Below are 26706 nucleotides of genomic sequence, written 5' to 3' on the forward strand. Positions count from 1 at the left end.
GCTCGTGTCCAGCAGTTCCTATCACAGGGACAGGACTGAGAATGGTTTATTTTTAGCCCTCAGCATCTTTCATTTCCGTAGGAGCTGCATCCAGTGCTCCCTTCCACAGAACACCTCCTGCCCTGCCTCTCCAACAACTGCAAAACCAGACTGCTGGGACAGAATGCAGGATTCTGGCTGCTCTCCAGGACAAATTCCACCTGAGGAAGGAAGCAGAGAGGTACCACACACAGGCTGGGTGCTCTGCCAGTGCAGGAAAACAGGGAAAATGGGAGAAGCAGAGAGACGTCTGCCACATGTCCCAGCAGGATCCGTGCAGTGATCCACACTCCCAGTGAGGTGTGAGACAACAAATACAAGTGCAGCCAGCACCACAAGCAATCCAGCTCTCCAGAGCTTTTCATCTCCTCCAGCCAACAGCAGCGAGATGAATGTTGCTCTCCAATTTTAAACTCCCATGCGGTGAAGAGCACCTCTTTATACAAATTTTTGAACAGATCAAAGGCCAAGGTTGGCCTAGAAGCCTCTCTCTGCATCCACGTGCTCCTTGAATGGCTCCAAGAAGTGGCTCATGACCCATCTCTCCAGCAGGACCCTCAGCCCTGAGGGTCTCACTCCGGCAGGTTCAGCAGCTGGAAGGATTCCAGCAAAGGAGCCCAAAGCACATGAGCGAGAACATGGGAAGTGTCCCAAGAGAGAAGGAAGAGGTCAGCTGAGCTGCAGAGGAACACAGCCCAGTGCTCAGCTGCTTTCCCAAGCAGGACTCTATGCCGGGGACAAATAAAGCTGTGACCATCCTCCTTCTTTCTTCCAAGGACCCACCAAACTACTTGAAAACCTTTTTTCACCTTCTCTACCCATTTTTATTTCTTTAATCTTCTGCAAGAAGAAAAACAGGTTTAAACCTTCAATTTTGTATCTATTTTTATGTTATCAGAGAATTTAAGAAGTGGTGTAAGAGGGGACAGAAGCCAGGCCACCGTAGGGAATTCTCCCACAGGAACATGTTCCAGGAGCTGGACTTCGATGATCCCTGTGGATATTGCATGCCTCTAGGATATTAAGGAGCACGGAGCAGTGAAAAGCAGCACAATGCCCTTTTCCCAAGTGAGGGAGCAGGATCACATCACATCCAGACTCACTGAAGCTAAGCTGTTTCGACTCCAACACTTGCACATGGGAGCAGATTCTTTTTATAGCGACCTGGCACGGCACAAACACTTCCCGTGAGGTTGTGTTAAGGGATAAAGGTGGAGCAGCAGGATGTGTCCCCACAAACTGCCATCACAGGACTGCACTAATCCCCCACAGGGATTTCAAGCACCTCTGCTGGGTTTACATCAAACCAGCAGTCTGTAAACTTAGACCACACCTATATATAATGGTCTGTTTTGGTATTTACAGACCAATGTATAATGGTCTGTTATATGGTAGAATGGCAATGACATATTTTGAACATGGAAATTAAAGCTACATCTAATGAAAATAGTGTAGTTTCTGTACCTGCCCCGTGGAACAAAGGGCTCACTACTTATTTCTTTACAAGGCAAATGAAAAACTGCAGAAATATTTGGAGGATGTCAAGCAAAACTCTAATTCCCTCTGTACCCATGAGGATGCCTCACTTCAGGGTAATGCCTGACTTAATATTGGTGTTTTAGCTACTTTAAAAATTCATCCTTCCTAAAACTATGGACATTGTAAAACCTCATGGAAACACTTTGGACCAAATTGCCAACATTAACCTCACTACATTAAAGCTGAAAGAATTAGGATTGTTCAGCCTGAAGGAGAGAAGACTCCAGGGAGACCTCAGAGCCCCTTCCAGTGCCTAAAGAGGCTTCAAAAGATCTGCAGAGGAGCTTGGGACACAGGCCTGGAGGGACAGGACAGAGGGAATGGCGTCCCACTGCTGGAGGGCAGGGTTAGACAGGATGGTGTGAAGAAATTCCACCCTGTGAGGGTGGGCACAGGGTGCCCAGAGAAGCTGTGGCTGCCCTTGGATCCCTGGGAATGTCCAAGGCCAGGTTGGATGGGTCTTGGAATAGCCTGGGATAGTGGAAGGTGTCCCTGCCCAGGGCAGGGGTGGGGACTGGATGGATTTTAAGGTCCCTTCCACCCCAGACCATTCCACGATTCTATGATAAAGATTTTGTTCCCCCCCAGCCTGACTCTGTGACACCCCAGGCCTGGCACTGCAGCCTCATGACAGAGAGAAGCTCCCTGCCATGATCCCAGTGCTTCCTACAAATGCGTCACTGCCTCCCTGCAGCATCCACAGGGATTCCTCCGTAAAGCTCTCCGTCTCCACTGCCTGCAGAATGTGATTCTCACAACCATTAACCCTGTTCAGCTATTGTGCACTTGGAAATCAATTGTACAAATCCTGATGGGATCAATCCTGCCCTCACAGCGTGTGCTCGGTGCTTAAATTAACCTACAACATTGCAAAAATGGGGAATATCAGCTGTGCGCAGCCAGAGGTTTCATTCCTGCACTCCAAAGGCACCTTAGAGCTGCAGTTGTGCAGCAGAACTCAATCCAATCCAGTAATTACAGACCTTATCTGTGCTGGGATACAGAGCTGCAGCCGCTCAAGGTACTTACAAGTGACAATTCCAGGCTGGATGTCTGCAACTGTAAGGAGGGGAAAATGGACTTGCTACAGAGCAACAAAGCAGAAATTTCCAGACCTCTACAAGTCAACTTCCAAATTTAAAATCAAATTTCCAAGAAGTTTGCATCCATCGGTTTTTCCACTTTGAAGCAGAAATTTTTACTTCTTTCTTTGTGGTGAAAAGGAAGGGAACAGAGAGGAAGAGGCAGATGCTTCACCCAGCGCATACTCAATGTTTATCCACAAAAAAATGCAGGTTCCTGGGAAAACAGTTCCAGAGCAGCACCCAGCTGGGACATCCCAGAGACTGCACAGGCAAAAAAATAGGAAAGTTCCTGTCCATCAGCTCCTAAGCCAATCCTACTCCTAAAAGGATCAGAAACATCACTGACTCTTTGCTTCTCCCAGTGTTCCAGCAAAACACTTTTCTTTATTATAAGCTTTAACAGATAAAAGCCTGATCGAGGAGTAAAGCAGAGCTTAATCCCATAAATTTGCCTTGCCAATCCTCAGGCTGTCCCAGTGTCAGGCAGCTGCTCCCTCAATTCAGAGTGCCATGGAAGTGGAGGATGGTCTGTGAAACAGCCTGAAGAGTTCAGACACAGAAATCACCAGGGCTCCCCTGGCACTGACAGGACAAGGCTTTTCCTCATCCCCTATTAGCATCCAGAGAGCTGAAGGCAAACTCACCAAAAGTGTCAGAAATAATCAGAAATAGAATGGTCCACGAAATGTGTCTGGAAGGCACTCGAGGAGGCCTCAGGTCCATTCTCCTGCTCTGAGCATCTGCATCCAGACAAGGTCACTCAGGACCCTGCCCATCCACAGCTGGAACAGCCATGAACTCCCTGCACCTCTCCAGATCCCCATCCCAGTGTTCAGTCCTCACTCCCCAGTCAACACACTTCCATGTGTCCATGGAGGGTTTCCCATGTGCTCTCCCAGCCCTGTGCTCACCCTGCCACGAGTAGAACCAGGCTCTGCCCTCTCCCTCACACCCTGCACCATGGAGCTGTGGGTCTCCCTGTCTCCTCTGCTCCAGCCTCATCCTGGCAGGCCCCAAACCACACTGATGGCTCAGACAGTGCACCCCAGGGCACTCCTCTGCTGAGCCCGCTCCCACCACACTTCTGCTAACACAGCCAAAGGCACCACTGACCTCTGGTCACTCCTGGTCACCTTCTTGTCCCCAGGGGCTCCTCTACAAAGCAGCGACCCCAGGGCAGGGCTGTGTTTGTCTCTGCTGAACATCACAGGGTTCCCACCACCCTGTTGCTCCAGCCTGTCATGGTCCCTCTGAAATCCAGACCTGTGACCTCTCTGCTCCACTTGGCACCACCCACAGCCCGGCAGCGAGGGCACTCACCCGTTAATAACCACATTACACAGCAAATACTGCAACTAATGAACTGTGATCTTATCACAGCTACCCAAAACCAATCAAATTATGTGTCCTCCTAATCAATGTCTGAGAGGATACAGCTAACCAGAGCACCACCATCATCCCAGCTCCCAAAGGGAGTCCTGCATGTTGTGTACAATTCCAAGTGGGAGCTGATAGTGTGGTATGTGTGCCAAATATAAATTATGCAGTATTAAGATGGTTGTCACCTTTGTACCATTACAAAATGACTTTTAGCTTGAGCAGTCTCTTCCTCCTGCTTATAAAAATTCCATCCCAGCAGAGATGCAAAGCCAGGGAGCCTCAAGCAGACTCTCCCCAGCACAGACCACAGCGACCCAGTTGACAAGGAATAGAAAACTCTGCTGAGATAAAATAAAGCCATGGAGGAGTTCCACCTGACCACACACTATAAACCTGCAGTGCCTTCTGCTCCACAAACCCTGCTGGGAAACACTGCAGCAGCAATTTGGGAATAATAAACAGTGGATAAACAGCATCCAGCATCAGTCACAGGAACGTGCATGCTTGGAAACAGAAAAGATGGAAGGTCTCAGTCCTCCAAGAACAAATGGGGCTGCTGGAGAACACAACTCCAATACCAGGCACCATCCAAGTGCTCCCAGACTGAGCCCTTCAGAAAAGGCTTCAAACCAAAGGCTGAAATTTAACACAGAATCATGGAATCTCCTGAGCTGGAAGGCACCCACAGGGATCATCCAGCCTGGCTCCTGTCCCTGCCCAGAGCCCCAACAATCCCACCCTGGGCACCCCTGGCAGCGCTGGCCAAAGGCTCCTGGAGCTCTGGCAGCCTCGGGGCCGTGCCCATTCCCTGGGGAGCCTGGGCAGTGCCCAGCACCCTCTGGGGGGAGAAGCTTTTCCTAAAATCCAACCTAAACCTCCCTGATGCAACTTCATTGACACCTCACGAGCTGTGCTGCCACCCCCACATGCTGCACAGCATCTCCACATCTCGAAGACAAAAGTCTGCTGCTTTAATCTTGTGGACTCCACTCCAGCACAGTCCTGGGGAGGAGGGGCATGTCTGTATCCCAGTGCACATCCCAGTCACCCATGTCCATGCTCCAGCCAAATCCACCCAAACTCACCCCATCTTCCGAACTGGGACCGCTGTATTTTTCAAGCGCTTCCAAGAAGAGCGACCACTCCTGACAGTTGCAGAAGACCTGAAAAAAAAAGTTTGTGGAACCACCCCTGTGCATTTCACAGGAAAAGAGAGAAACTTCAAAAATCGTGAAGATTTCCAGAGCTAGGGAATTAGTTGCCATGGATATTTGCTGCTGTGACAAATACTCTAATTCTGTGCTGGGGTGAGTGACAGGCACAAAGCACCAAGTCAGCTGGGAACAGCAACACGGCGCGGCTGGAACACAGCACACACAATCCCACGTCTGTGTGAGCATCCCTGAGGGAGCTAAGCCAGGGACCTGAACATCACCAGCACCAGGAGGCCAAGTGACTCCCCAAAGGAGCTGTGTTCCCATCCAGGCTACCCAGCCCTGCTGTCACATCCATGGCTGCGCCACAGGAAGGAGAGTTCACTGTTCTTTGAGAGCCCACTCAGCCTCAGAGTTTAGGTGTCTGTCCAACCAACCAGCCTGAAGTGAGAAGATCTTACTCACAATAGCAATATACAACCAGCAGGCCCCAAGAACAACATTTTCCTGCTCTGTTTCTAATAAAGTTCCTAGAAGAAACCTGCTCTAGCTATTAACAACAGATTAAGAATCACTGCTTTGTGTTAAAGAAGGGAAAGAGAAAGGCACTGACTCCCACTTCACCATATTTTCCCCCAAATGCATTGCAGAAGCTGCTTTAAACAGCCACGCGTGCCCAGACAGTGTTCTCATCCAGAAAGATTTGGAGAATTAAGACTATTTTTAGGGAGTGAAGCACCTCCCCCTGAGTCACTGCAGGGACATATATCTATCCAGTCGTGATTCAAAGCAGAAATACCCTTGAAGCGGTAGATAAAAAAAAAAGCCAGGAAAGTAGATACTAACACAGCCTAGTGTGAAAGGAAGGGCAGGGAAAACACAAGTGACAACGGGTTTGGCCACTGTCAACAGTGCTGACACAGCACCAGCTCCATCAGTGCCCGTGTCACAACATGTAACCTGTGAGCAGCTCCAACCCCAGAGCGATGCTCACAGCGAGGAGCAGCATCACCTGGGGACAGCACAGGCCAGGTACAAAACAGCCCTGCCAGGAGCCCTGCCTTGCAGAGGAGGAAGCGAATCCCAAGTGTCTGGAAGGGGACCAAAGAGGAGATTTGCTCCCATTTGTTCTGCTTTCATCGCAGAGCTCCACGAACACGCAGTCCCACGCTTCCCATCTGCATGTTTAATTCCAGCCGTTGATCCGTTTGCAGCCCGAGGCTCTGCACACACGGCTGTGAGTCAGCAGCCACTGCCCCGGCACCACACACACATCCAGCTCTGTTTTCCTCCAGCTTCAGCTCTGCCTGCCCAGCCTGCAGAGAATATTATGTCATTAATTATTAAACAAGCTTTTTGATCGAAACCAAACAAAGCCTGATGCAAAGCGTAGAAAGATCCCCGACACGGTGCTGTAGGAACTGCTACAATAATTGAACAGTATAATGAAGACCTGAAGGGATATTTAACACCTCCAGTTAGCTCAGGTTTGGGAGCACTATCTTATTTAGGGATAAATCTCCAGGACGCTGCCTGCCCTCCTAACAGCAGGCTGGGACAACTCACATTTCAGGGTGACAACCTGAGCTGTTGGCCATCAGCTGAACAGACCTACAGGGAACAGAGGGCTCTGATATCACTGATAACACTTCAGGGACCTAAAATTACCAGGCTGAGTTACCCAGCTACAGCAACTGATACACAAGCATGAAATACAGAGAAGCTCAGCAGTTTGACCTGCTGCAGCATAACTCAACCTACAGATAATGAACGCCATCGTCGTTCAGAGGTGAGTTCAGAGCACTTTGCACTGATTGGAAACTCCTTTTCAGGGGAAAAAACACAGGATACAAGGGACACTGTGAGGAAAAGCACAGCAGGTTCCTCACAATACTCCTGACAAGAAGGATCAGCTCCTTCCCCAGTGAGTCACTGTGGGTTACAGAGGATGACAGGCCATACAAGCACCAACTTAAACCTGTAATTGGAGCAAGCCAAGTCAGAGCTGAATACATATTTCCCTAGAAAAAGACGGGCAAGGGAGCTGCAGGAAGAGGCAGGCGATGCCAGTCACCTCTGCAGGCAAAGGACAGCAGACGGACCAAGGGCTGCCAAGGCTTTTCCAGGGGCGAGCACAGCCGTGGATGCTCTGCAGCAGGAGCCAGTCCACACCAACCTCTGCTCCCAAAGGTCAGCACAGCCCCTACTGTCCCACTCCAGCAGAGCTGAGGGAGCTCCAGCACTGTGTGTGGGAGAGATGCAGGGCTGGACAGTGGCCCCCTGCCCTTGCCTGGGACAGCAAAGCAGACCTACACCAGCGTGTGTTCCAGCAATGGAAGCTGGACCAGAGGACACCAGACAGGGGTAACAGGCACCTCACTCAGGTAAGGACCCAGGCAGCTGAGCCCATAAACACTCTCCACACCTGCAAACAGCTCCAGGAGTGAAAACTGCCATGTGAGCCAAGCTACCTGAGGGATCCTCATGTGACCAATATCGAGACGGCAGCACAGGCTGCTGTGCTTCCACACAAATCCAGAGAGCTCTGCTCCCTCCAAGTTTAGCTCTGCACAGGACAAACCAGTTATTTCTTCTACAGTTACATCAAATTGAGTATTTGGCCAGTATAGAATCATGGAATGGTTTGGGTGGGAAGGGACCTTAAAGATTCCACTCCCCCACCATGGACAGAGACACCTTCCACAAGATCAAGCTGCTCCAAGCCCTGTCCAGCTTGGCCTGGAACACTGCAGGGATGGGGTGAGGGATGACATCAATCCCATCTAGCCAAATGAAGACAATATGGATAGAATTAAAGCAGAAAGACAGTTCATGGCTCTTGTCACTGTTTGCAACCAGCAAATAGAACAAGGCAATCCCCTCACCCAGCACTAATAACCAAGCCATGATGGGACCATCCTTAAGGATAAGATCCGTGTCTCACACCCTCCTGCAGAGTCAGTAGCAGTTGCTGTTTGGACTCAAGCAAGCCCAACCTCCTCCACAGCACTAAAGTGGGAACAGAGCAATCCAGCCTGGAACCAGCAGCCTAAAGAGCATCATTCCCCCCACCCCACGGCACCCCTCAAAATGTCACATGGACATGCAGTGTCCCCACGGAGCTGTGGCAGCACCATGTCCCTAGGGACAAATCACAGTGAGGAGCTGCCTCCAGAATGGGCAAATAACAAGGAGGAACAGCAAAGCACCATATGGATCCAGAGAGTGCCATGGGAAAACAAGCTGACTGGGAACACCAATTATTCATCACTGTTTAAAAACAAGTAGCTCAAAGTCACCAGGAGCTGCAGAGCTGCCCTGGAAACCTGCACGCTCCAGCACCCAAAGAGAGACAAACACTCCAGGGTTTGTCTGCAGAGGGCCAGGGTGTCACAAAAATCATTCCAGGAGAGCATGTTGCCTCATTCTATAATGTACGAGCTAAGTGTAAGGAAAAGATTTCCCCTCCAAGGGTGGTCCAACACTGGAAGAGGAGCCTGGAGAGGCTCTGCAAGCTCACACCTTCCCTTGGAGGTTTCAGGGGCTGGAGCACAAGTGTGATGAGGAGCGACTGAGGGAGCTGGAAGGGCTCAGGGGAGATCTTGTGGCTCTGCACAACTCCTTGACAGGAGGGGACAGCCCAGGGGTCAGGCTCTGCTGCCAGGGAACAGGGACAGGAGGAAAGGGAATGGCCTCAAGTTGTGCCAGGGGAAGTTCAGGTTGGATATTGGGAAAATTTCTTAACTGAGAGGGTGGTCAGGATGGCAGAGCTGCCGAGGGCAGTGGGAGTCCCCATCTCTGGAGGGGTGTAGATGTGGCACTTGGGGACATGGGGCAGTGGTGGCCTGGGCAGTGCTGGGGGAACACTTGCATCAGAGGCTCCCAGAGGTCCCTCCCAGGCTCCCTCAATCCTCCACATCTCTACCACCAGCAGTGGTTTTCAAACTCCTTCCTGAACTCCCCTCCTCAGCTTTCAGTGGAGTCACAGCACAAGAAACAGGGGGAAAAAAAACCTCTGAGTTGTGCTTGAGTCCTTAAGATGCCAACTAAGAGTTAACTGCTGGATAACAGAGCTGGGGAAGAATGCTGCTCTGTGAAACAAGGCTTTTCCAAGGAAATGAGCTGCAGGATGACCCAGGCAAGATAGTTAAAGTGCCCCAGGCACTCATCACTGCTTTAAGAGGGCAGTTAATGCTGCTTGATGGAGAAGCCTTTCCCTTCCCAACAATGGTTTTCCTCTCTCCATCTGCCATTGCTGTCATGATTACACCCCGTGCCCACACAAAGCACTGCTGAAGGCTGTCCAGACACCCAACCCACAGGTACCCAGCTCCAGCCCATCCCACAGAAGAGTCAACACATCCCAGAGCTCTTAGAAAGGTCAAGGAACTGCCTGGAGAACACAACACTCTTGGAGCATCCATGGTGTCATGAGCCAACGCCAATCTTCAATGAATTAATACTCACGTGAAGATCCTCTCTAATCTCCTTGAAAACACTTATCTGTTCAAGGTGATTAGATTCTCCCATACAGAGCCGCTAATTATAGATTATGATAAATCTGAGTGGCAGCCTGCAAGAGGAGTTCAGAGAGAGAGTTTGGATCATTAGCAAGTCAAGCAGACTAGTCCTGCATCCCCAAACTGCCTTCCCACGCCGGCATCACTGAATCAGCCAAAAAACTTGGTCAAAAACAACCCAGGAGGAACAATCAAGGGCAAGTAAAATGGTCCAACCATATTGCTGTGGATTTAGGAACTTTCTAAACCCACACACTTCACTCCAGAGGACGGTACTGCACAGGAACTCCTCAAGAATTCCTCAGCAGTCGTTATTTTTCACAGGTTCGGAACAGGGAATACAAAGCAAAGGCACATGAAGTTTCCCTGGCAGCAGGACTTGATGTCTTCATCAATGTAGCAAAGCTACAGGAGGCTTTAAATGTTCCATTTGGGGAAAAAATACTGCAATTAGAAGCTTTAATTCAGCAAACCGTCCCTGTGAAACCAACTGGGCAGCAAACAAGCAGCACACTTGGCTGCTGGAGCAAACCCCTCAGAACAGCTCCGAGGGATGGCACAGCACCCACCCACACAGCAGCACCACCAGGGACACCAAGGGGACACCCGGGATTTCAGCAGCTCAGCTCTGCAAACCAAAATCCTCCCAGGCAACGTGACAGGCTGGGGTTTAAAGATAAAGAGCAAGGGGCAGGAAATCCAAATGGAACAAAAAGCTTCAACCTGGAACGAAATCAATCCACGCAAGGAGGCGGCTTGGGCACCACGGGGCAGCTTTCCCAGTTTAGATGATTTTAGCAGACAAGCAAAACGAAGTTCCTACAAAGCTAAATCAGGTGGGCTGTGCAGCTACAAAGGTGACAACAGGAGAGCACAGCAGCTCACCCACAAGGGCAGGGAAGGAGACTTCTAGCATGGACCTGCTGAGCTGGGATGAGCACAAAGAGCCAGCAGAAAGCAAGACCCGTGACTCTCAGAATGTCAGAGACCTCTATAGAATGTATATAGATAGACAAATATAGATATATGCTCTTTATCAGTGAACAGGCAGCAGCCTGACACCTGCCTGGCTCCTGTCATGGAGCTAGAATTCATATCAAAACAGAACTGCCAGTTTTTACCCCAGACTGTCTCCCAGGAGCGTTCCCAGATGAGCAATTCAAGCTGACACAGCCACTACTTCAGAGGGCTGGTTTTAAAGAGTATCATGGAGGCTTTTCTCCACTTAAGAAAGATTTCACCACGTGTTCTGCACTGTATTTTTGTATTCCTGACTCACAACCAAATTAATTCAGTTGTCATCAAGCTCAGTGATGAAAAGAAGCACAAAACCCACCAGCATCCTTTTTCCCAAGCAGCTGCTGAGGGTCTGCACTGCCTGAAAGCTTCATAAAGTTTCAACTCCTTCAAACGCTGCTCAGAATAATTTTCTTGGGTGTTTCTGTTTGTTGTTTCAGCCTAAAACAGATGAAATGGTCTTAAAATAAACCTGGTTGTTCCCATCTAAAATAATTGTTGAAGAAAACTACTTGTTCGCTCATGACAGACTTGGCATCAATATGTAAAAATAATATTCTGACATGGTTACAAGTGGGCTGTTAAACTCCAACAGCCTTTTTGAGAGGAGTTAAGGCATTCCAGAAAGGATTACAGTAAATTAGCTGAATTACTGAGAGGTAATTACATTTTTTGGGGGCTAGGTAGTTTGGCTTAAGTTCTTTGAGGGTTTTCAACAACTCCAAGTAGATAAACACATCGTTTACCTTCTGCACTGTTACCTGCAGTGGTCCAACCCCGGGACCCAGGTCTCTCTTAGAGCTGGAAGAGTTTATATTCACATCTGACAGGGAGCTGGAGCTCTGCAATCTGCTTCAGGCTATGTGTCAGCAACTGGAGCTGAGAGGAAATCAGCTGATGAACTTTATGTTGAGAGGAAAAACAGCTCTGGCATAACCTTTACAGAGAATTCCTCTCTCAGGGGGTTTGGCGCTTTAAAGACTTACTATTTTATAAAGCCCAACCATCTCTAATATCCAGGATTGTTTCTGTGTCCTGAAGTACAACCAACACGGGCTGCACAACACTGAGGGCGACAGAACGCTTGTGTTCCGAGGGCCAAGAATAAACATGATACAAATCACAGAACCTCTGAATGGTCTGGGTGGGAAAGGACTTAAAGCTCCTCTGGTTCCATCCCTCTGCCATACACACGGTCACCTTCCTGGAGGATAAAAACACCAGCATCCACGTTTGTATTTTCAGCACTCAAATGAGACAAGCAGCACAAGAGAAGCTACAAAGATGACACCGCTCTGGATCCAGCCTCGCAGCCTGGGGCTGTCTGACACGCTGAGCCCACAGCCCGTCTGCACAAACCCACCGCGCCAGACAGCGCAGGGAGCCAGGCACGGCTCGCCATCGCTGCCGGAGCTTCCCTCCATCCCCAGCCTGCGCTCACTTCCCAAGCGCGACATTCCCAGCGCAGCATCCCCGGCCGTCCTTCCACCGCCGCGCCCGCAGCCAGCGGCACTGCTGGGGGCAGGACTGCCAGGGCTCGGCAGGGCACGGCAGGAGCTGTCACACGCTAAAGGAGGAGGGCTTGGGGGGCTCGGCAGGAAGGCTCTGATTTGGGCAGCCGGAGCTGCTGCAGCGGGAGCGGAGGGATGGAGAGAGAGAGAGAAGGATGGGAGATCCAGGGCGTTCCATCAGCCCGCTGCCCCGCAGGACCAAAACCCGAGTTTGGCTTTAGAAGAGGAAAAAAAGCCCAGACTAAGCAATGCGAGGCGCTTTTCGCTGTACAACAGCGCAGCTCCCGCGGTCCGTCCCCCGCTCCCGGCGCCCCCTGCCCGGTCCCCAGTACCTGTAGTAGCTGAGCAGCCCATTGCTGAGCACGAACCAGCGCCGCTGGTAGCCCTTCAGGTAGTTGGTCCACTTGAAGAGCCACCCCTTGTAGGTGTCGGAGCCCGGGGGGGCGGCGGGAGCTCCCCCCGCCGGGCCCCCGCCGCCGCGGCCGCCCGGCTCGGCGCTCATGGCCGGCAGCTCGTGGCAGGCCAGGCAAGGGACGGCGCTGAGGAGCGAGACCAGCCCGCGGGTGCCGCCGCCGCAGAGCGCGGCCGCCTTCCCCATAGACCCCGCGGGGCCCGGCCGAGGCTCCGCCGCTCCCGGGGCGGCCCCGGCCCGTCCGCACCGACCGGGGGCGGCGCCGCCGCCACGTGACCGCCGGGGCCGGGAGGGGAGGGGGAGAAGGGGAGGGGACGGGAGACGGGCGCCCCCCGGCGGCGGGGCGGGAACAGCGCACACCGCCCCCGCCCTCACCCCTCCCCCGCCATTTTGACCCCCCGCCGCCATTTCGTGCCGGGGGCTGGGGCAGGTTGAAAATTGTTCCATATAAATCTTCCCGCAAAAATCTCCTCCTGGGTGCTGCCTGCCCTCCTGGGAGGAGAAGCCCCAGCCTACTGTCTCGCTTCCCTGCTCCCTCCAGCAGCACACGGGCCTGGATTTTGTGCCTGAGGAGGTGTGTGTTCACAGGGCAGAGTGGAGGCCTGTGGCAGGTGTCCTCACGTCTGCCGAGGGTTATTCCCTTTCTCCATTTCCCTTTCTCTTCCCAGCCTTTTTTTTCCCTTCCTTGTTCTCTCTTCCCTTTTTCCCTTTCCTCTTCCTTCCTCCCCTTTTATCCTCTCCCATTCATTCTCAGCCCGCTCATCACAGATCACGTCTCACTCATCTGCCTGATCCCCTCTGATCCCCCTGATCCCATTATCCTCACCCATCACCTACACATACTGTCCCAGCCGTGCCGGGGGCTCCAGAGGCTCCCCCAGCCCTGGGAATTCTCCAGAGGGGGCACAGGGCTCCAAGCCTCAGGATCCGAGCTAGGCAGCTCCAAGAGTGAAGGACACTCCATGCGCTGCTCTGGGCTGAGCTCCTGCCTCTCTGGAGCTGGGTGAATGATTCTTCCCTGGAGAGTCCTTCAGCCAGGAGCAATAGGGACACTGAGGCAGCCTGGGGTGCCACTCCCGGGTCTGCAACAACCTGAGAGTGCTTTGGACTCCAAAGGCTGCTGTTCAGAGAGCCATGGAATGGGTTGGGGTGGGAAGGAAACTTTAATCCCATCCAGTGCCACCCCCTGCCATGGGCAGGGACACCTCCCACTGTCCCAGGCTGCTCCAAGCCCCAGTGTCCAGCCTGGCCTTGGGCACTGCCAGGGATCCAGGGGCAGCCACAGCTGCTCTGGGCACCCTGTGCCAGGGCTGCCCACCCTGCCAGGGAACAATTCCTTCCCAGTATCCCATCAGTCCCTGCCCTCTGGCACTGGGAAGCCATGTCCCCTTTTCCCAAGGCCCTCTTTAGGCACTGGAAGGGGCTTTAAGGTCTCCCTAGAGGCTGTTGGTGTTTGTGAACTGAAGCCTATCTGGACAGGAAATGTCCTTCTCGATGTAACTACACCCCAAACTATCCACATGGGTATCAACTTCTCAAAGTCTCATGGATGCCAGTATCTCTTGTGGCTGCCAAGAAGAGAACACACCTTCCTTGGCCATGTCTGAGGAGAGAGGAGCCTCACCAGTGCCACTGCTCTCTCCTGAAAGAAGAGAAGGGAGGCTGCAAGGAAGGGCCCTAAAGTCGGGAGTGGGCTGTCAAATCCACACAAGCAGGATGTGACAAGATTTTAAAATTGGCTAAAACAGGCAAAATTCTGCAGTGGTAGCATAAAATGTTAAGTGGTTTAACCAGGAATATTCCAGTTGGTAAACTGTATTATTTGAGTCTTTCTGTGAATTGTGCTTTCTTCAATTCCATAATAATAATGATTTAGACTAAATCTAAATATGGTTCCTTGTATTCTGTTAAATGACATAAGAAACATAAGGTCATGTCATTGCCACAGGTATTATGAGGTACATGAGGGGAAATGGCCTCAAGTTGTGTCAGGGGATGTTTATATTAAATATTAACATAATTTGTTTTCATGGAAAGGGTCCTAAAGCCCTGGGACAGACTGCCAAGGGAAGTGGTAGAGACACCAGCCCTGAAAGTATTCATAAAACATGTGAATGTGGCACTTGAGGATATGGATTACTGGTGAACATGGTGGTACTGGCTTGACTTGATGATCTTAAAACTCTTTTCCAACCTTAACAATTCAATGCTTTTATCTGGAAGAGCTCAGACACAGCAGCTTTGCCAGGGAGGGAAATGGGATCTGGGCCTTTATTTCTTGCCCTTGCCCCTGCCCTTGCCTTTGCCCTTCTTCAGTTTTGACTTGTAGACGGACCGCACCAAGTAGCCTTTCCAGAAGGCCTGGATGCAGGTGGCAGCATCGTTCCTCCTGGCCTCTATCCGTGCAGCTTCCTCCTCCTTCTCCTTGAGCCTCCTGCGCTCCTCCTCAATCTCGGTGTACTCCTGGAGCAGCAGCGCGTGTTTCTCCATCAGCAGGGACAACTGGTCCTTCTCGTCATTGTAGGCAGCCTGGAGCCCGTCATATGTGGCCTGGCAGGACAGCAGGGATCAGGGACAGCTGCTCCAGCAGCTCCTCCCCACATCCCCAGGTGAGGGTCCTGAAATCCATCCCAAAGCCATGGAACCTCAGCTGGCTGGAGCCTTTCCAAAGGGATTCAGAAGGAAGGCATGTTCCCAGTACCCAGGGAGTTTCATGAGATGGTGGGTCCCTTGATGCTCCTATGAAAAATGCTCCCACAATGGAAGGTTTGGAGAACCAGCAGTGTGGGGGTGGGTCTGCCTTGACAAATTCTGCCCCAAACATGGGGCTCCTGCCTCTCCACGGACAGGAAACCAAAATAATCCCATTATTAAACATCTGACGGGATCATTCCTTACAATTAGCAGCAGTTTTCAGGCCCCACCCTGCATTTTGCTCTGTAAGGAATCCAACAGCTTTTATCCAACCCCAAAAATACTGCAAGAACAGGAAAGCCCTCAGGGCCTTTCCAGAGGCAAGTTTTGGGGGTGCTGATGTGGCCCTCAGCCTGTTGTGGCTCAACTGGGGGCAAGCTGTTGAGTTTCTTAACACACAGAACATCAGCAGGAACAGGAGCAGGTTTTGGACATCAGGTAAGGCCACGAGGATTGAGGATTGGAGCAAAACTAAAAGCCTTGTTTCCTGGCATCAGGTGGACATCCCAGACAGACCCATTTGCCCCCAGACACTGTGGGATTTAGCAGGGGATGTAACTTTTCCTAAAGCCAAAGCAGCAGAGGACTCCTGGACACACAGGCAGGACAAAGATCCCTTTCCTGTAGTTCACCTGGATGCAGAACTACCTCTCACTTCAGTGGCCTCCTGGTTAAGAGCCATGTGCCCCTTTGGACAGGAATCTACCTGAGCAAATCACTTCATGGCAGAGCAAAGCACTTAAAGCCAATACCTGTTTTTCTGTCATGTCTATGTCATATTTCTGGACCCATTTCTGAATTTCCATTTCTGCTTTGCACTTTTCCTGAAACACAAAAGATCAGATCCTTGCAGACATCTGAGGCCTGGTAAGAAGTGTCCTGAGTGAGAAAATAGGGAAATTTTGAGCCACAGCATCATTATATCTGAATGTTTCACCTCCTCTCTGGGACAAGCTTTCCTCAGCTGACACATTTGTGGTTTGCCCTGGTTTGAGGATTCTCCTGGGACATTCCCAAAGGGCTTTATTTGGTTTGCAGCATGGACCTAGGGAGCTGAACAGATCCTGGAAGTTGCTTTCTGCAGGAGGAAATGAACGTGTCTGATGGAATGTGGCAAGTCATTGACAAACTGAGGCAAGCAGCCTGAAACTGAAGCAAGAGAGAACTGCAAAACATGAATGTGGGACAGAAAGTACTCAGAAGCTGGTGCCTTTTAAAATAAAGAGATCTTTCTGGCTGTAAAACAGTTTAGCAGTGGCTGTATTGCTGTACAACCTGGGGCAGTTTACCTCCAGCTTTGGATGTGTGCTCTGTGCAATCATTCCTGCTCCATTTCCTGTGTGGCACTGCCCCAGGATGTCCCAAGGGCTCCCAGGACATCACGAGGTACCACCTGAGCTATTTAGACCACAAGTACAACTTGTACTTGCTGAGGAAAGGAGGCCTCTGTGGTCAGTAAATGCATCTGCTGGGGTGCTGGAATAAGCTGAGCTCTCCACAGGCAGCCTACTGTGGCAGGAACTGCAGCAGAAACTGCCTGACACAGCCACTCTGCCAAAGATTTTGGGGGTTGTACTGCAGCTCTAACTTGAGTTTGATGTTTTGTCAGTGTCCAGCCCTTCATGCTGCACCACCCAAAGCAAGAGTGACGGATGCCCCATCACCATGTGAGCTTCCTGCCCATGGGAGGCTGTGCTAGTTTGGAGAGAATACTCAGGATGAGCAAAATGAGAAGGAAAATGCCTTTTTTCCAGTTCTCAATTCTGTGTCTCCAGTGTGTTCTGCTCAGGGCAGAGCTGTTGCTACAGGGGCCTGAGCCTGCCTGCTGGTCTCATTCCTCCTTTTGTATCTGCTCAGCCTGGGGACAAGGACTTTGGGGTGCTGCTGGGTGAGGGCTGGACCTACCCCAGCCCTGAACCCCCCCATGCCCTGGCTGAGCCCCCAGTGTGGGCAGCAGGGGAGGGGGAGATTCTGCCCCTTTGCCCCACCTGCAGAGCTGCCTCCAGCCCTGGGGCCAGCACAGGAAGGATCTGGAGCTGCTGGAGAGAGTCTATAGAGATGCTCCAAGGGCTGGAGCCCCTCTGCTCTGGAGCCAGGCTGGGAGAGCTGGGGGTGCTCACCTGGAGAGGAGAAGGCTCCAGGGAGAGCTCAGAGCCCCTGCCAGGGCCTAAAGGGGCTCCAGGAGAGCTGGAGAGGGACTGGGGACAAGGGCTGGAGGGACAGGACACAGGGAATGGCTTCCCACTGCCAGAGGGCAGGGCTGGGTGGGAGATTGGGCAGGAATTGTTCCCTGGCAGGGTGGGCAGGCCCTGGCACAGGGTGCCCAGAGCAGCTGTGGCTGCCCCTGGATCCCTGGCAGTGCCCAAGGCCAGGCTGGACAGGGCTTGGAGCAGCCTGGAACGGTGGAAGATGTCCCTGCCCATGGCAGTGGTAGGACTGATGGGCTTAAAAGTACCTTCCCACCCAAACTATTCTGAGATGCTTTTATGAAATCACATTTCCCCCTCATTCAGCCCAGCCTGACTCCTTGGCTTGTCTGTTCTGCCAAGATGGGCAGAGCAGGACCTTCTGAGCCCTCAGCATCAGCCCTATATCACCTTGAACACTAAATCAGCCCTAAAAGATGCCTTCTACCAAGCCAATATCGTTTGCTCTGCTCCCCCTACAGCAGATCCCTGGTTTCTCACTCATCCCGCACCTGTCCTGCCCCAGCCTTGCTGCTCTGAGCTCTGCCCAGTGTCACAGCACAGTGTGAAGGTGTTCCCAGAGCCGAGGCAGGCGGCAGGAGCAGGACCTGTGACAGGCTCTGTCCCTGCTGTCGCTGCAGGGCTGCTTTCCACTGGAATCACCAGAGCATGAGGACAGGGCGGGTGTGCTCTGACAAACACCATGTGCATCCTGCCAGGAACGAGCAGGGCCCAAGGAACTCCTTGCAGCAGGCAGCAGCCGGAGCTGACAGCTCTGCAAACAGGCCTAAACCTCCTGTCCCAGAACTCTCCTCCCCTTTACCTTCCTGAGAACCAGCTCTGAGGCTCGATGCTCCAGCACCAGTGCATTGAACCGTGCTCCCAGGAGCTGAATCTCCTGTTTCAGCCTGGCACACTTGTACTTGGAGGCTTTCTCATCCTCTTTTTGCTGATTTTCCCCTTCCTCCATGATGTGTTGGATTTCAGCCTTGCAGTCCTTGGCCAGATCTTCCATGCTGGTTTTGAGGTTTTCGATCATTTTGTCCTTCCTGTTAAGCTAGACCAGAAAACAAGAGGACTGTCTTTAGGAAATGCCCCTGAGGCATAAGGTGGGCAGGAGAAGAAAAAACATTGCAAAGGTGGACGAGATCCAAGAAAGGACCCTCAGAAGCTGGCTCAAGTAGCACCAGGGACCTGCTACTGCCAGCTGAGGGAAGAGTTAGATTTCCACAGGAGCTTTGGAAACTTTCCCTTGGCTCCTCTGGGAATGGGTTAGTAAAGGCACAGAGCAAGCAAACCATCCCAAGCCTCACTGGCACTGCCACCTGAGGAGCAGCCAAAACAGATTCCCTGGAGTAGCCTCGTGGCTCCCTCAAGGGCTGGATCAGGCTCCAAGTGACTGTCTGGGGGACACAGCTCAGGGAGGGAAATCCCCAGCTGGGATCAGTGAAACACATTTATTCACCGTGTCCTGGACAAGCTGCCAAATTGCACAGAAAAGTCTTGATTCCCAGAACTCCACGGAGCAGAGGGAAAGGGGAAAGCAGGCCCTTGCCTCTGCCAGCAGTCAGCACCTTCTCAGCCAACCCCTCTTGCAGGGAGGAGAAAGAGAAGCACAGGTAGAAAACAAAGGATTGTTGTCAGGAGCTCTGGGCTTGGCACACAGGCTGGAAAAGTGCCTGGGAAGTGCCTGGTCAATTATCTGCACCTCAGCTGCAGATAAAATTAAAGATTCATGTAATTTGTATAATCACTGATTAATCACAAATGCTCCAAGGCAGCTGTTAGAGTTGGGAGTCACACAAATGTTGGTTTTAAGCAAGAGTGAAGACAGAGCAGATATTAAAAATGAATTTTAGTCAGAGCAATCTCTGCCTGTAATGATTTTTCATTCTTTCAGCAGTAGGGAATGAAGCAGCTGGCACTGTCACCCTGCCAGGATACCACCACAGCAGTTTGTGCCTGTCCTGCCACTCCTCTGCAACTCAGGGACTTATGTTGTTTAAATTGGCCAGTGACAACAGATTCAAAACATGCCAAATTCGAATTTTAAACAAAATCAAGCATGCAATAAGCATTTTTCATTATGTTCTACACTGAAAATATTATTTTTAAGTTTTAGATTTGGTTTAGGAAGGATTTCCAGAACTTGCTCTTTAGGAACTGCAATAAAGAGATCTGTTTATAGTTACCAACGTTTTGTTCCAGTAACACTTGGTTGGAAAACACATTCACACAAGATCATACCTCCTCATCTCGAGTCTGGATGACTACTGCCAGCTCTTCCTGCAGAGCTGAGATCGTTTCCGTGTTTTTCTCAACCCGGAGGGAAATGTCTTTCATGAATTGCATCTTTTCCTTCTCTTCATCAGGACTGGTCAGGAGCCTCTCGAGCATGAAATCCCGGAACTCCATAAAGGCTTTGATAAACACATCAGCTGGCGACTCTCTCACCCGAACTTTGTATTTCAGTCCATGGTAAAGCAAAGGGTTGGCCAGGAAGAGCCTCAGGATGTTTCTCAGGGAACATTTCAGGCGTTGCTCCACATCCCTCTTGCTCTCCTCATCTCCAGGGCTGGCAAGCAGGTGCTGTATTTCCACTGAAAGCTTCTGATGTTCCCGAAGGCTGCTTGTGATCTCAGGTCCCAGCATCCTAGCATACCTCTCCAAGGAGCCAATAACCCGTGGGATCAACCTGGTGATCTCCAGTTTGACAATGGTCTCATCCAAGACAGTTAGGATTCTTTCTGTCTCCGTGATATCAGGCTTTAACTGGCGTGGATCTAACACCTTCATGACTCCTAATGGGATCCCTGCCCTCCCTGGAGCTGCTATGCCCTTCACAAAGGTTCTTTGCTCCAATGAGGATGCTTGGAGTGCAGCTGGATCCCCTGTTGCCATGGATTCAGTTAAACACCAGTGGCCTGGATGGTTTGAGGTCTAGAAAGGACACGGCAGCTCTTATACAAGGTGAGACTCTGGAAGAAAATCAAGGTCCCTGTGCTGTTCCTGTCACAAAATCTCCCTTCTTGGATTTTCTCTCTAAAAGGAAAACACGGCGACAGCTTTAGAGAAACAGTGTAATTTAGGAGAACATGAGAGTCTGAGATTATCCCGGAGTTCTCTCTGAATCTGGGCAGGGGGGTCAGGACATGAGCTTGTGGATTAGAGCTGGTCTCCGCCCCAGAGCAGCTGTCAAACACCCATGGGAAGGGGGTGATGGACTCCTGGCTTTGAAGGGTGGTGGGGAGGAAGCTCCCATCGGCTTCTGAGTAGCTGCTGAGGTAGAGCAGCACAAACTGCAGCTCTGCAGTCCCCACAGGGCTATGGAGAGGAACTTGGAGACCCCTGGGGCCACCCTGGAGGGAAGGGTAGGGTTCCCAATGGGAAAACGCTACGGGAAACCGCTACCCTTCCAGGCCTGTCCCTGTCAGAGGGAGGAGGTGGGAGAGGGGATCTGGCAGGGACAGGGCCGGGAGGAGGAGAGAGGGAGGGGATGGGGACAGCCGTAGCGCGGGGGCCGCCAGGGAGTGAAGGGTCCCCTTGGTGAGGGTTTGGGACAGCAGGAGGGCCCAGGGACTGGGTAACACTCAGAGGTCCGGGGGGATTCTGGCTCGGGAGGACCTCCACGGGCGGGCGGGTGGCTGGGGGGCCGGTGCGGGAGGATCCAGGGAGGTCTGTGGGACCAGCGGCCCTGGGGCATCCCGGGGGTAGGACGGGGTGTCTCAGGAGTCGGTTACTGGGGGCTGCCGACCCCAGGCAGCCTCCACACCCTGCAGCGGCACTTAGTTCCAATCCCGATCCCGATCCCGATCCCGATCCCGATCCCGATCCCGATCCCGATCCCGATCCCGGCCCCGATCCCGATCCCGGCCCCGGTCCCGATCCCGATCCCGGCCCCGGTCCCGCCGCCAGCACCTCCCGTTGCCAGGCGACCCGAGGGGGCGGGGCCTTCCCAGCCGTTAAGGGACAGCGGTGCTGGCCCCGCCCCTATGGATTGATTGGCAGTGCTGCTGTCCAATGAGAAGTCCCGCGGCGGCCACTGCCAGGGGCAGGTTGCATCATGGCGCCCGCGGGGGCGGTGACGGGTGAGGGGGAAGAGGGGTCTCGTTCTCTCTGGGCTGCTCAGAGTTGGATTCGTAACAGCACGACAAGTAACTCGAAGAATAAACTTTATCCCCCCGAGGTCACACCTGCCAGGCGCGGGTGAGCCCAGTGGGTGTCCAGGAGCCCCGAGCGGGCTGTTTGGAAACAGAACACTGGAGAGTTCCCTTAAGCGGCGCTGTTAACCAGACTGATTTTACGGGCCATAAAAGTGATAACGAACCTCAGCTGATGAAGATGCTGATGTTGTACAGGCTGAGTTAACTGGTTACCTGTGAGCTGACATCAGCAAAGATGATGGCCCTTGAACACTAGAGTGCAACCGTGCCCTCAGCCTCTGCCCAGGCAGTGACACGGACGCCTTCGGGAGAGCAGGATTTGGTTTCCAGCAGGAAACATGGCAAAACGCTGAATTCCAGGCCATGCTCACAGTGATGCTCTGTCCCTCACAAGAGCTGCCACAGCACAGTGGTGGAGTGGCCGTGGCCTCATGGGCAGCCTTGTCCTGGCTCCCAGCCTTACCCGGCCTGAGCAGCTCCTGTATTTCTGTGCAGGGAGCAGCCAAGTCCATTAATAAATCTGCAGTGCCCACTGCTCACCTATTCCCAACTGCTTCCCTACACAAAGCAAATGAGGAGCTGGAGGTGGGAGATGTAGTGCGACCACCAGGTTGAGCTGGGCTTTCAGGTGTGGCACTGCTGAGGATGGATGAGGGGACACTTGGCCCTCCTTCCTGCCTGGGTATATCTGGTACCATTGATTTATTAAAAAAATATGGATATTGGTCTAATACCGATATCCAACTATGACGGACAAAGAGTCTCTAACAGTTTGAAGTTAGAAAGTGTATGTTTATTACGACGCCGGGCAGCGTGTGGGATAGCTCCCAAATACACACCGCAATTTACAGATGATCACAGGGTCTTTTTTATGTACAAGACTGTTCAATACCCAAAACACAAATGCATATTCATGACTCTGGTCCATCCCATTCCCCGCTTTGTATGGTAATTAGCCAAAAAGCAATTAAGCATGTGTAGTCTGTTCTTTGAAATGGGTCAGTGGTCCTTTTTATGGGGTGGGGTCTCAAAACGATGAAGTAAGATGGGTCTTCCTCACTTTGACTTTTTAACCTTTTAGTGTTGGTGACACCTGGATCCTGTTTTCTCGAGACTATCTGATTTATGATCACATTGTGTTCTTGGAGTCTATTGATTAAGTTGACAGATCTCCTGATTTATCAGTTCCTTAAATCCGGCTTATGTTAAAAAAAAGGCAAGTTTACCTCAACAATGTCTAGTTAGCAAAAGGAAGTCTACCTCAGCAATATCTAGTTTAACTAAAGTCCTCTATTCTTCAAAATTAATGTCTCACCATCTCCAGCACACCCACGTCATTTTCCTCCAGGCTTATTACCTGGAGCAGTGACCTCCGTGTGGGTTCTCTCCTGCCCTGAGTGGCTCAGCCAAAGGACCGATTCAAATCAAGAATGGGACTAAGTGTGACCGTGAGTCTGGGTTTGGGTGCACCCCAAGCTGGGACATGCCCAGCCTGCTATGGGAAGAAAGGGCAGCTGGAACTGCAAGTCTGGGCCAGGCTGTCGTGTAGCCTCCAGGGAAAGCACTGACCTGCCCAGGAACACCTTCTCAGGCTCTAATTTGGCAACTGGGATCACACTGGATCTCAATCCAGAAGATCTGTGATTTCCTGGCTGCACTATAATCAAAAGCACAGCAGAGGCTGCAGAGAGATGTGCTGTCAGTTGGATGTGTCCTCACAGAGCTCATCACATAACAGAGAACAGCCCTTGAGACTTGGAGAGCTGCTGCTTTTCTTGACAAGTATTCCAGAAGGGATCCCTGAGGACCCTGAAATGCTGCCACATGCCCTGCAGATATTTTGGAATGAAATCCATCATGAAAAGAATGTCTTTCCAAAGTGGAGGAGTGTCCCGATCGCTTTGTTTGAAATGTGCCACTGCTCTCCAAGAAGTGCAGACTTGGACATCCTGTAAGCCATGACCTGGACATGGCATCAACTGGCCAGTGACTGTCACCAGAGTCCCTTGTGTCCTGGTGTGCACAACCTGCTTGCAGCAAGGGACAGCAAGTCCTTGTGACATCCAGGGAAAGAGGAAGGAAAAGGGTGGAGCTGTGGGTCACATGCAAACCTCCTCTAAAGAAGGGAAGACTGTGGATCACTGCTGCTCCCTCCTGGACCTGGATAATTACAGACATTCCCATCTTGCAGGAGGAGATGGGGGTGATGACACATGTCCAGAGCAGCTCTGACTCGTCCTGCAGCTGCACACACTGCTCCAAGACAGCAGCAGCTCTTCAACCAGGAAGTAAACCAGGTCAGTTTGGGAGGTGGATGAAACATCACCGAACCTGCGTCAATCTCACCTCATGCAGGATGTAGAAAAGCCTCAGATATGTCCTCAAACAATTCTCTGCACCCAAACCCACCAGATTGCATCACTGCCTGAGCCACAGGTGCACAAGAATCCAAAGTATGTGGGGCATGTCCGAGCAGGGAAGGAAGAGCTGGGAGCTCCTGGTACAGCCTGAGCACACTGTCCCCCACAGTGTGAGTCCAGCTGTGTTCCAACAGCAGGACCCTGTCACAGATACCTGAAGGCCAGAGACTTTTCTGGCTCAGCTGGCTTCACCCACCACCCAAACCCCTCTCCAGGTGCTGAATCCTGCTCCTCTGAGCCAAGGGAAGCACAGCTCAGAGCATGGGAGCTGGCTGGCCGATCTGCTTGGAAAACCATGATCCACCCCAGCCTGGTCTGCCCAAATAATTTCCCTGTTCCTGCTACCACCCACCCCTGCGTGGGACCTGAGGAGGGACATCAGAGAGGGGTATGATTTGAACTGATTGTGAAATTATGGTGAAAGAGCAGAAGCACACAATGAAGCCTTGCTGCAGGCAACAGCACCCCAGCCTGTCACTTGAGAGACAGTCTCCTCCTGCCTCGGTCCTTTGGCTGCAGCCTTACATTGTGCTCTGCTGGGAACATGGAGCTCTGGCACCACACCAAGCCCTGGAGGACTCCACAGGGCCAACTGATCCCTGACCACATCCCTCCTGCAACTTTGGCTGCTGTTCCCTCATACCCGTGTCATGCTGTCAGTGGGATGACAGCATCCATATCCTGAACAGGTGGGAAGGAGTTTGCACTTCCCTGGCCCCCAGAGCCTGCCAGGAAGGCCCAGACAGGGCACAGAGAAACCGGGGAGTCCCTGCAGTGTTTGCTGAAGGAATGAGTGTACTGGGGTTGGTGAAAGCTCTGAGCTAAAGGGAAATGGGAAAACGGGAACAACAGGGAAAACGGGAGAGCTGGAGGTGCTGGGTTGGCTCTGAGGGCACGAGGCTGGAGCTGGATGGCAGGAGCAGTAGTACAGAGGGACAGACCCAGCTGTGGCACAGGAAAATGTTCCTGGAGCTGTCAGAGAACTGAGACCAGAGTGTGTGAATTTGGTCCTAATCTGTCTGCTGAGACCAAACCTCAAATCCTGTCTCCAGTTCTGGGCCCTTTATGACAAGAGAGACCTGGAGGGGCTGGAGCATGTCCAGGGCAGGGAACGGAGCTGGGGAAGGGACTGGAGCCCCAGGAGAGGCTGAGGGAGCTGGGAAAGGGGCTCAGCCTGGAGAAAAGGAGCCTCAGGGGGCCCTTGTGGCTCTGCACAACTCCCTGCCAGGAGGGGACAGCCGGGGGGGTCGGGCTCTGCTCCCAGGGCACAGGGACAGGAGGAGAGGGAACGGCCTCAGGCTGGGCCAGGGGAGGCTCAGGGTGGATATTAGGAAAATTTCTTCACTGAAAGAGTGGTTGGGCCCTGGCACAGCTGCCCAGGGCAGTGGGAGTCCCCGTCCCTGGAGGGATTTAACAGCCATGTGGATGTGGCACTTGGGGACGTTGGTCAGTGGTGGCCTTGGCAGTGCTGGGAGAATCGTCGGACTTGATACTCTCAGAGGGTTTTTCCAACTTTAATGATTCTGTCATTCCACAAGTCTGCAGCAAGTCACAACCTCCATCTTCCAGGCAAAAGGCAGCTGCTCACTGTCCCTGCTGGTTGGGAACACGCAGGGCTCATTCGGCACGGACACCCAGCCCCTGCAGAGCCAGGCCCAGGGGGTGCCAACACCCCCAGCCTGCCCGGGGGGACATCCAGCCCCAGCAGCCCCAGAGGCTTCGAGGCCATGGGGCTGGGGAGGGGGCGAGGAGAGGGAAAGGGGGACAGGCCTGGGGGGTTCATCCCGGGGGTGCTGCTGTGTGCCAGGCCTGGCTGCCATGGGAATGCTGGCACGAAGGACAGCACCGAGCTTGGGGACTGAAGAAACGGGTGTCAGGCTCCTCCCAGCACGGCGGGGCTCAGAGGGGCTGAGATCTCGAAGGTCCACACAGAGGAGCTCTGTTAGAGCCCTGCAGCCCCTCTGCTTCCACGGCAAGGAGGGGCACACGTCCCCCGATGGCCCTGGGTGCTGCTGCGTGCCAGGAACCACTTGGGAACCGCCCTCTTAGTGTGCAGGGTGGGTGCTGTTGGCTTCTAAACCACTCCTTTTCCCACAGCATCTTCCCACGAGGATAACCCCAGGGGTGGCCAGCATGGACAACCCCTAGGTGACAAACTCCAGCCTCCTCTCTAAAAACTTCTGACATTGTTTGCTTTTTGGCATTTCGTTTTTATTCATCTCTTAGTTTCAGTCACCAAGATAGCTGGTGTAGGTGGACACCAGCCTGGCACTGATGCCTGTATGACCAGAGGTGCTCCCTGTCTGTCCTGTCCAGCAGCTGTCACAATGAATCCTGGAATGGTTTGGGTTGGAAGGGACCTTAAAGATCATTCAGTTTATCTGGTGAACATTTTCCTGGACAAACCCAGCAGGCAAAAACTGAGATCAAGAAGGAAGGGTCTGTCCATTGAGAAGAAAGGATGCAGGGCATATTTATCACTGCAGGGCATATTTATCACAGGTGCGAGGAGGAAAGATAAGAATGTACCTTAAATACTCTGGAAAAGCAAGACTTGATAGATCTGTGGTTTGAAGCAAATTCAGG

General features: G+C 52.3%; 2 protein-coding genes and 1 long non-coding RNA gene across 3 annotated transcripts in view; 1 reads left to right on the forward strand and 2 right to left on the reverse strand.

Annotated features, from left to right (window-relative positions):
• Positions 1 to 12924, reverse strand: part of OSBP2 (oxysterol binding protein 2) — a 95430-nt gene extending 82506 nt beyond the window's left edge. The window contains 2 exon segments of the mRNA XM_066331118.1: positions 5129 to 5206; positions 12578 to 12924. Coding sequence (XP_066187215.1) covers positions 5129 to 5206; positions 12578 to 12843 — 344 coding nt within the window. The 5' untranslated portion in view covers positions 12844 to 12924.
• A 214-nt stretch (positions 12925 to 13138) lies between these two features.
• Positions 13139 to 16595, forward strand: LOC136368706 (uncharacterized). Its single transcript, XR_010744892.1, has 2 exons — positions 13139 to 13231; positions 16436 to 16595. It is a non-coding gene; the product is annotated as an uncharacterized lncRNA (long non-coding RNA).
• On the reverse strand, positions 14547 to 20569 carry IQCD (IQ motif containing D). The gene is made up of 4 exons (XM_066331069.1): positions 19785 to 20569; positions 18361 to 18594; positions 16104 to 16175; positions 14547 to 15207 (listed from the first exon to the last, which is right to left on the reverse strand). Exons 1-4 carry the CDS (start codon positions 20436 to 20438, stop codon positions 14929 to 14931), a joined length of 1239 nt encoding a protein of 412 aa, XP_066187166.1. The 5' UTR covers positions 20439 to 20569; the 3' UTR covers positions 14547 to 14928.
• Positions 20570 to 26706: the final 6137 nt, after the last annotated feature.

The sequence above is a fragment of the Sylvia atricapilla genome, chromosome 17, assembly GCF_009819655.1.
Source record: "Sylvia atricapilla isolate bSylAtr1 chromosome 17, bSylAtr1.pri, whole genome shotgun sequence".
Lineage (NCBI taxonomy): Eukaryota > Metazoa > Chordata > Aves > Passeriformes > Sylviidae > Sylvia > Sylvia atricapilla.

Excerpts from the sequence above, each read along its gene's own strand:
- IQCD (XM_066331069.1), bottom strand. The coding sequence starts at position 20,438 with ATGGCAACAGGGGATCCAGCTGCACTCCAAGCATCCTCATTGGAGCAA. Across the intron at positions 18,595-19,784 it reads TCCAGACTCGAGATGAGGAG|CTTAACAGGAAGGACAAAAT; the intron begins GTATGATCTTGT and ends TTTCTGGTCTAG. Across the intron at positions 15,208-16,103 it reads TAGACATGACAGAAAAACAG|GCCACATATGACGGGCTCCA; the intron begins GTATTGGCTTTA and ends CTGTCCTGCCAG.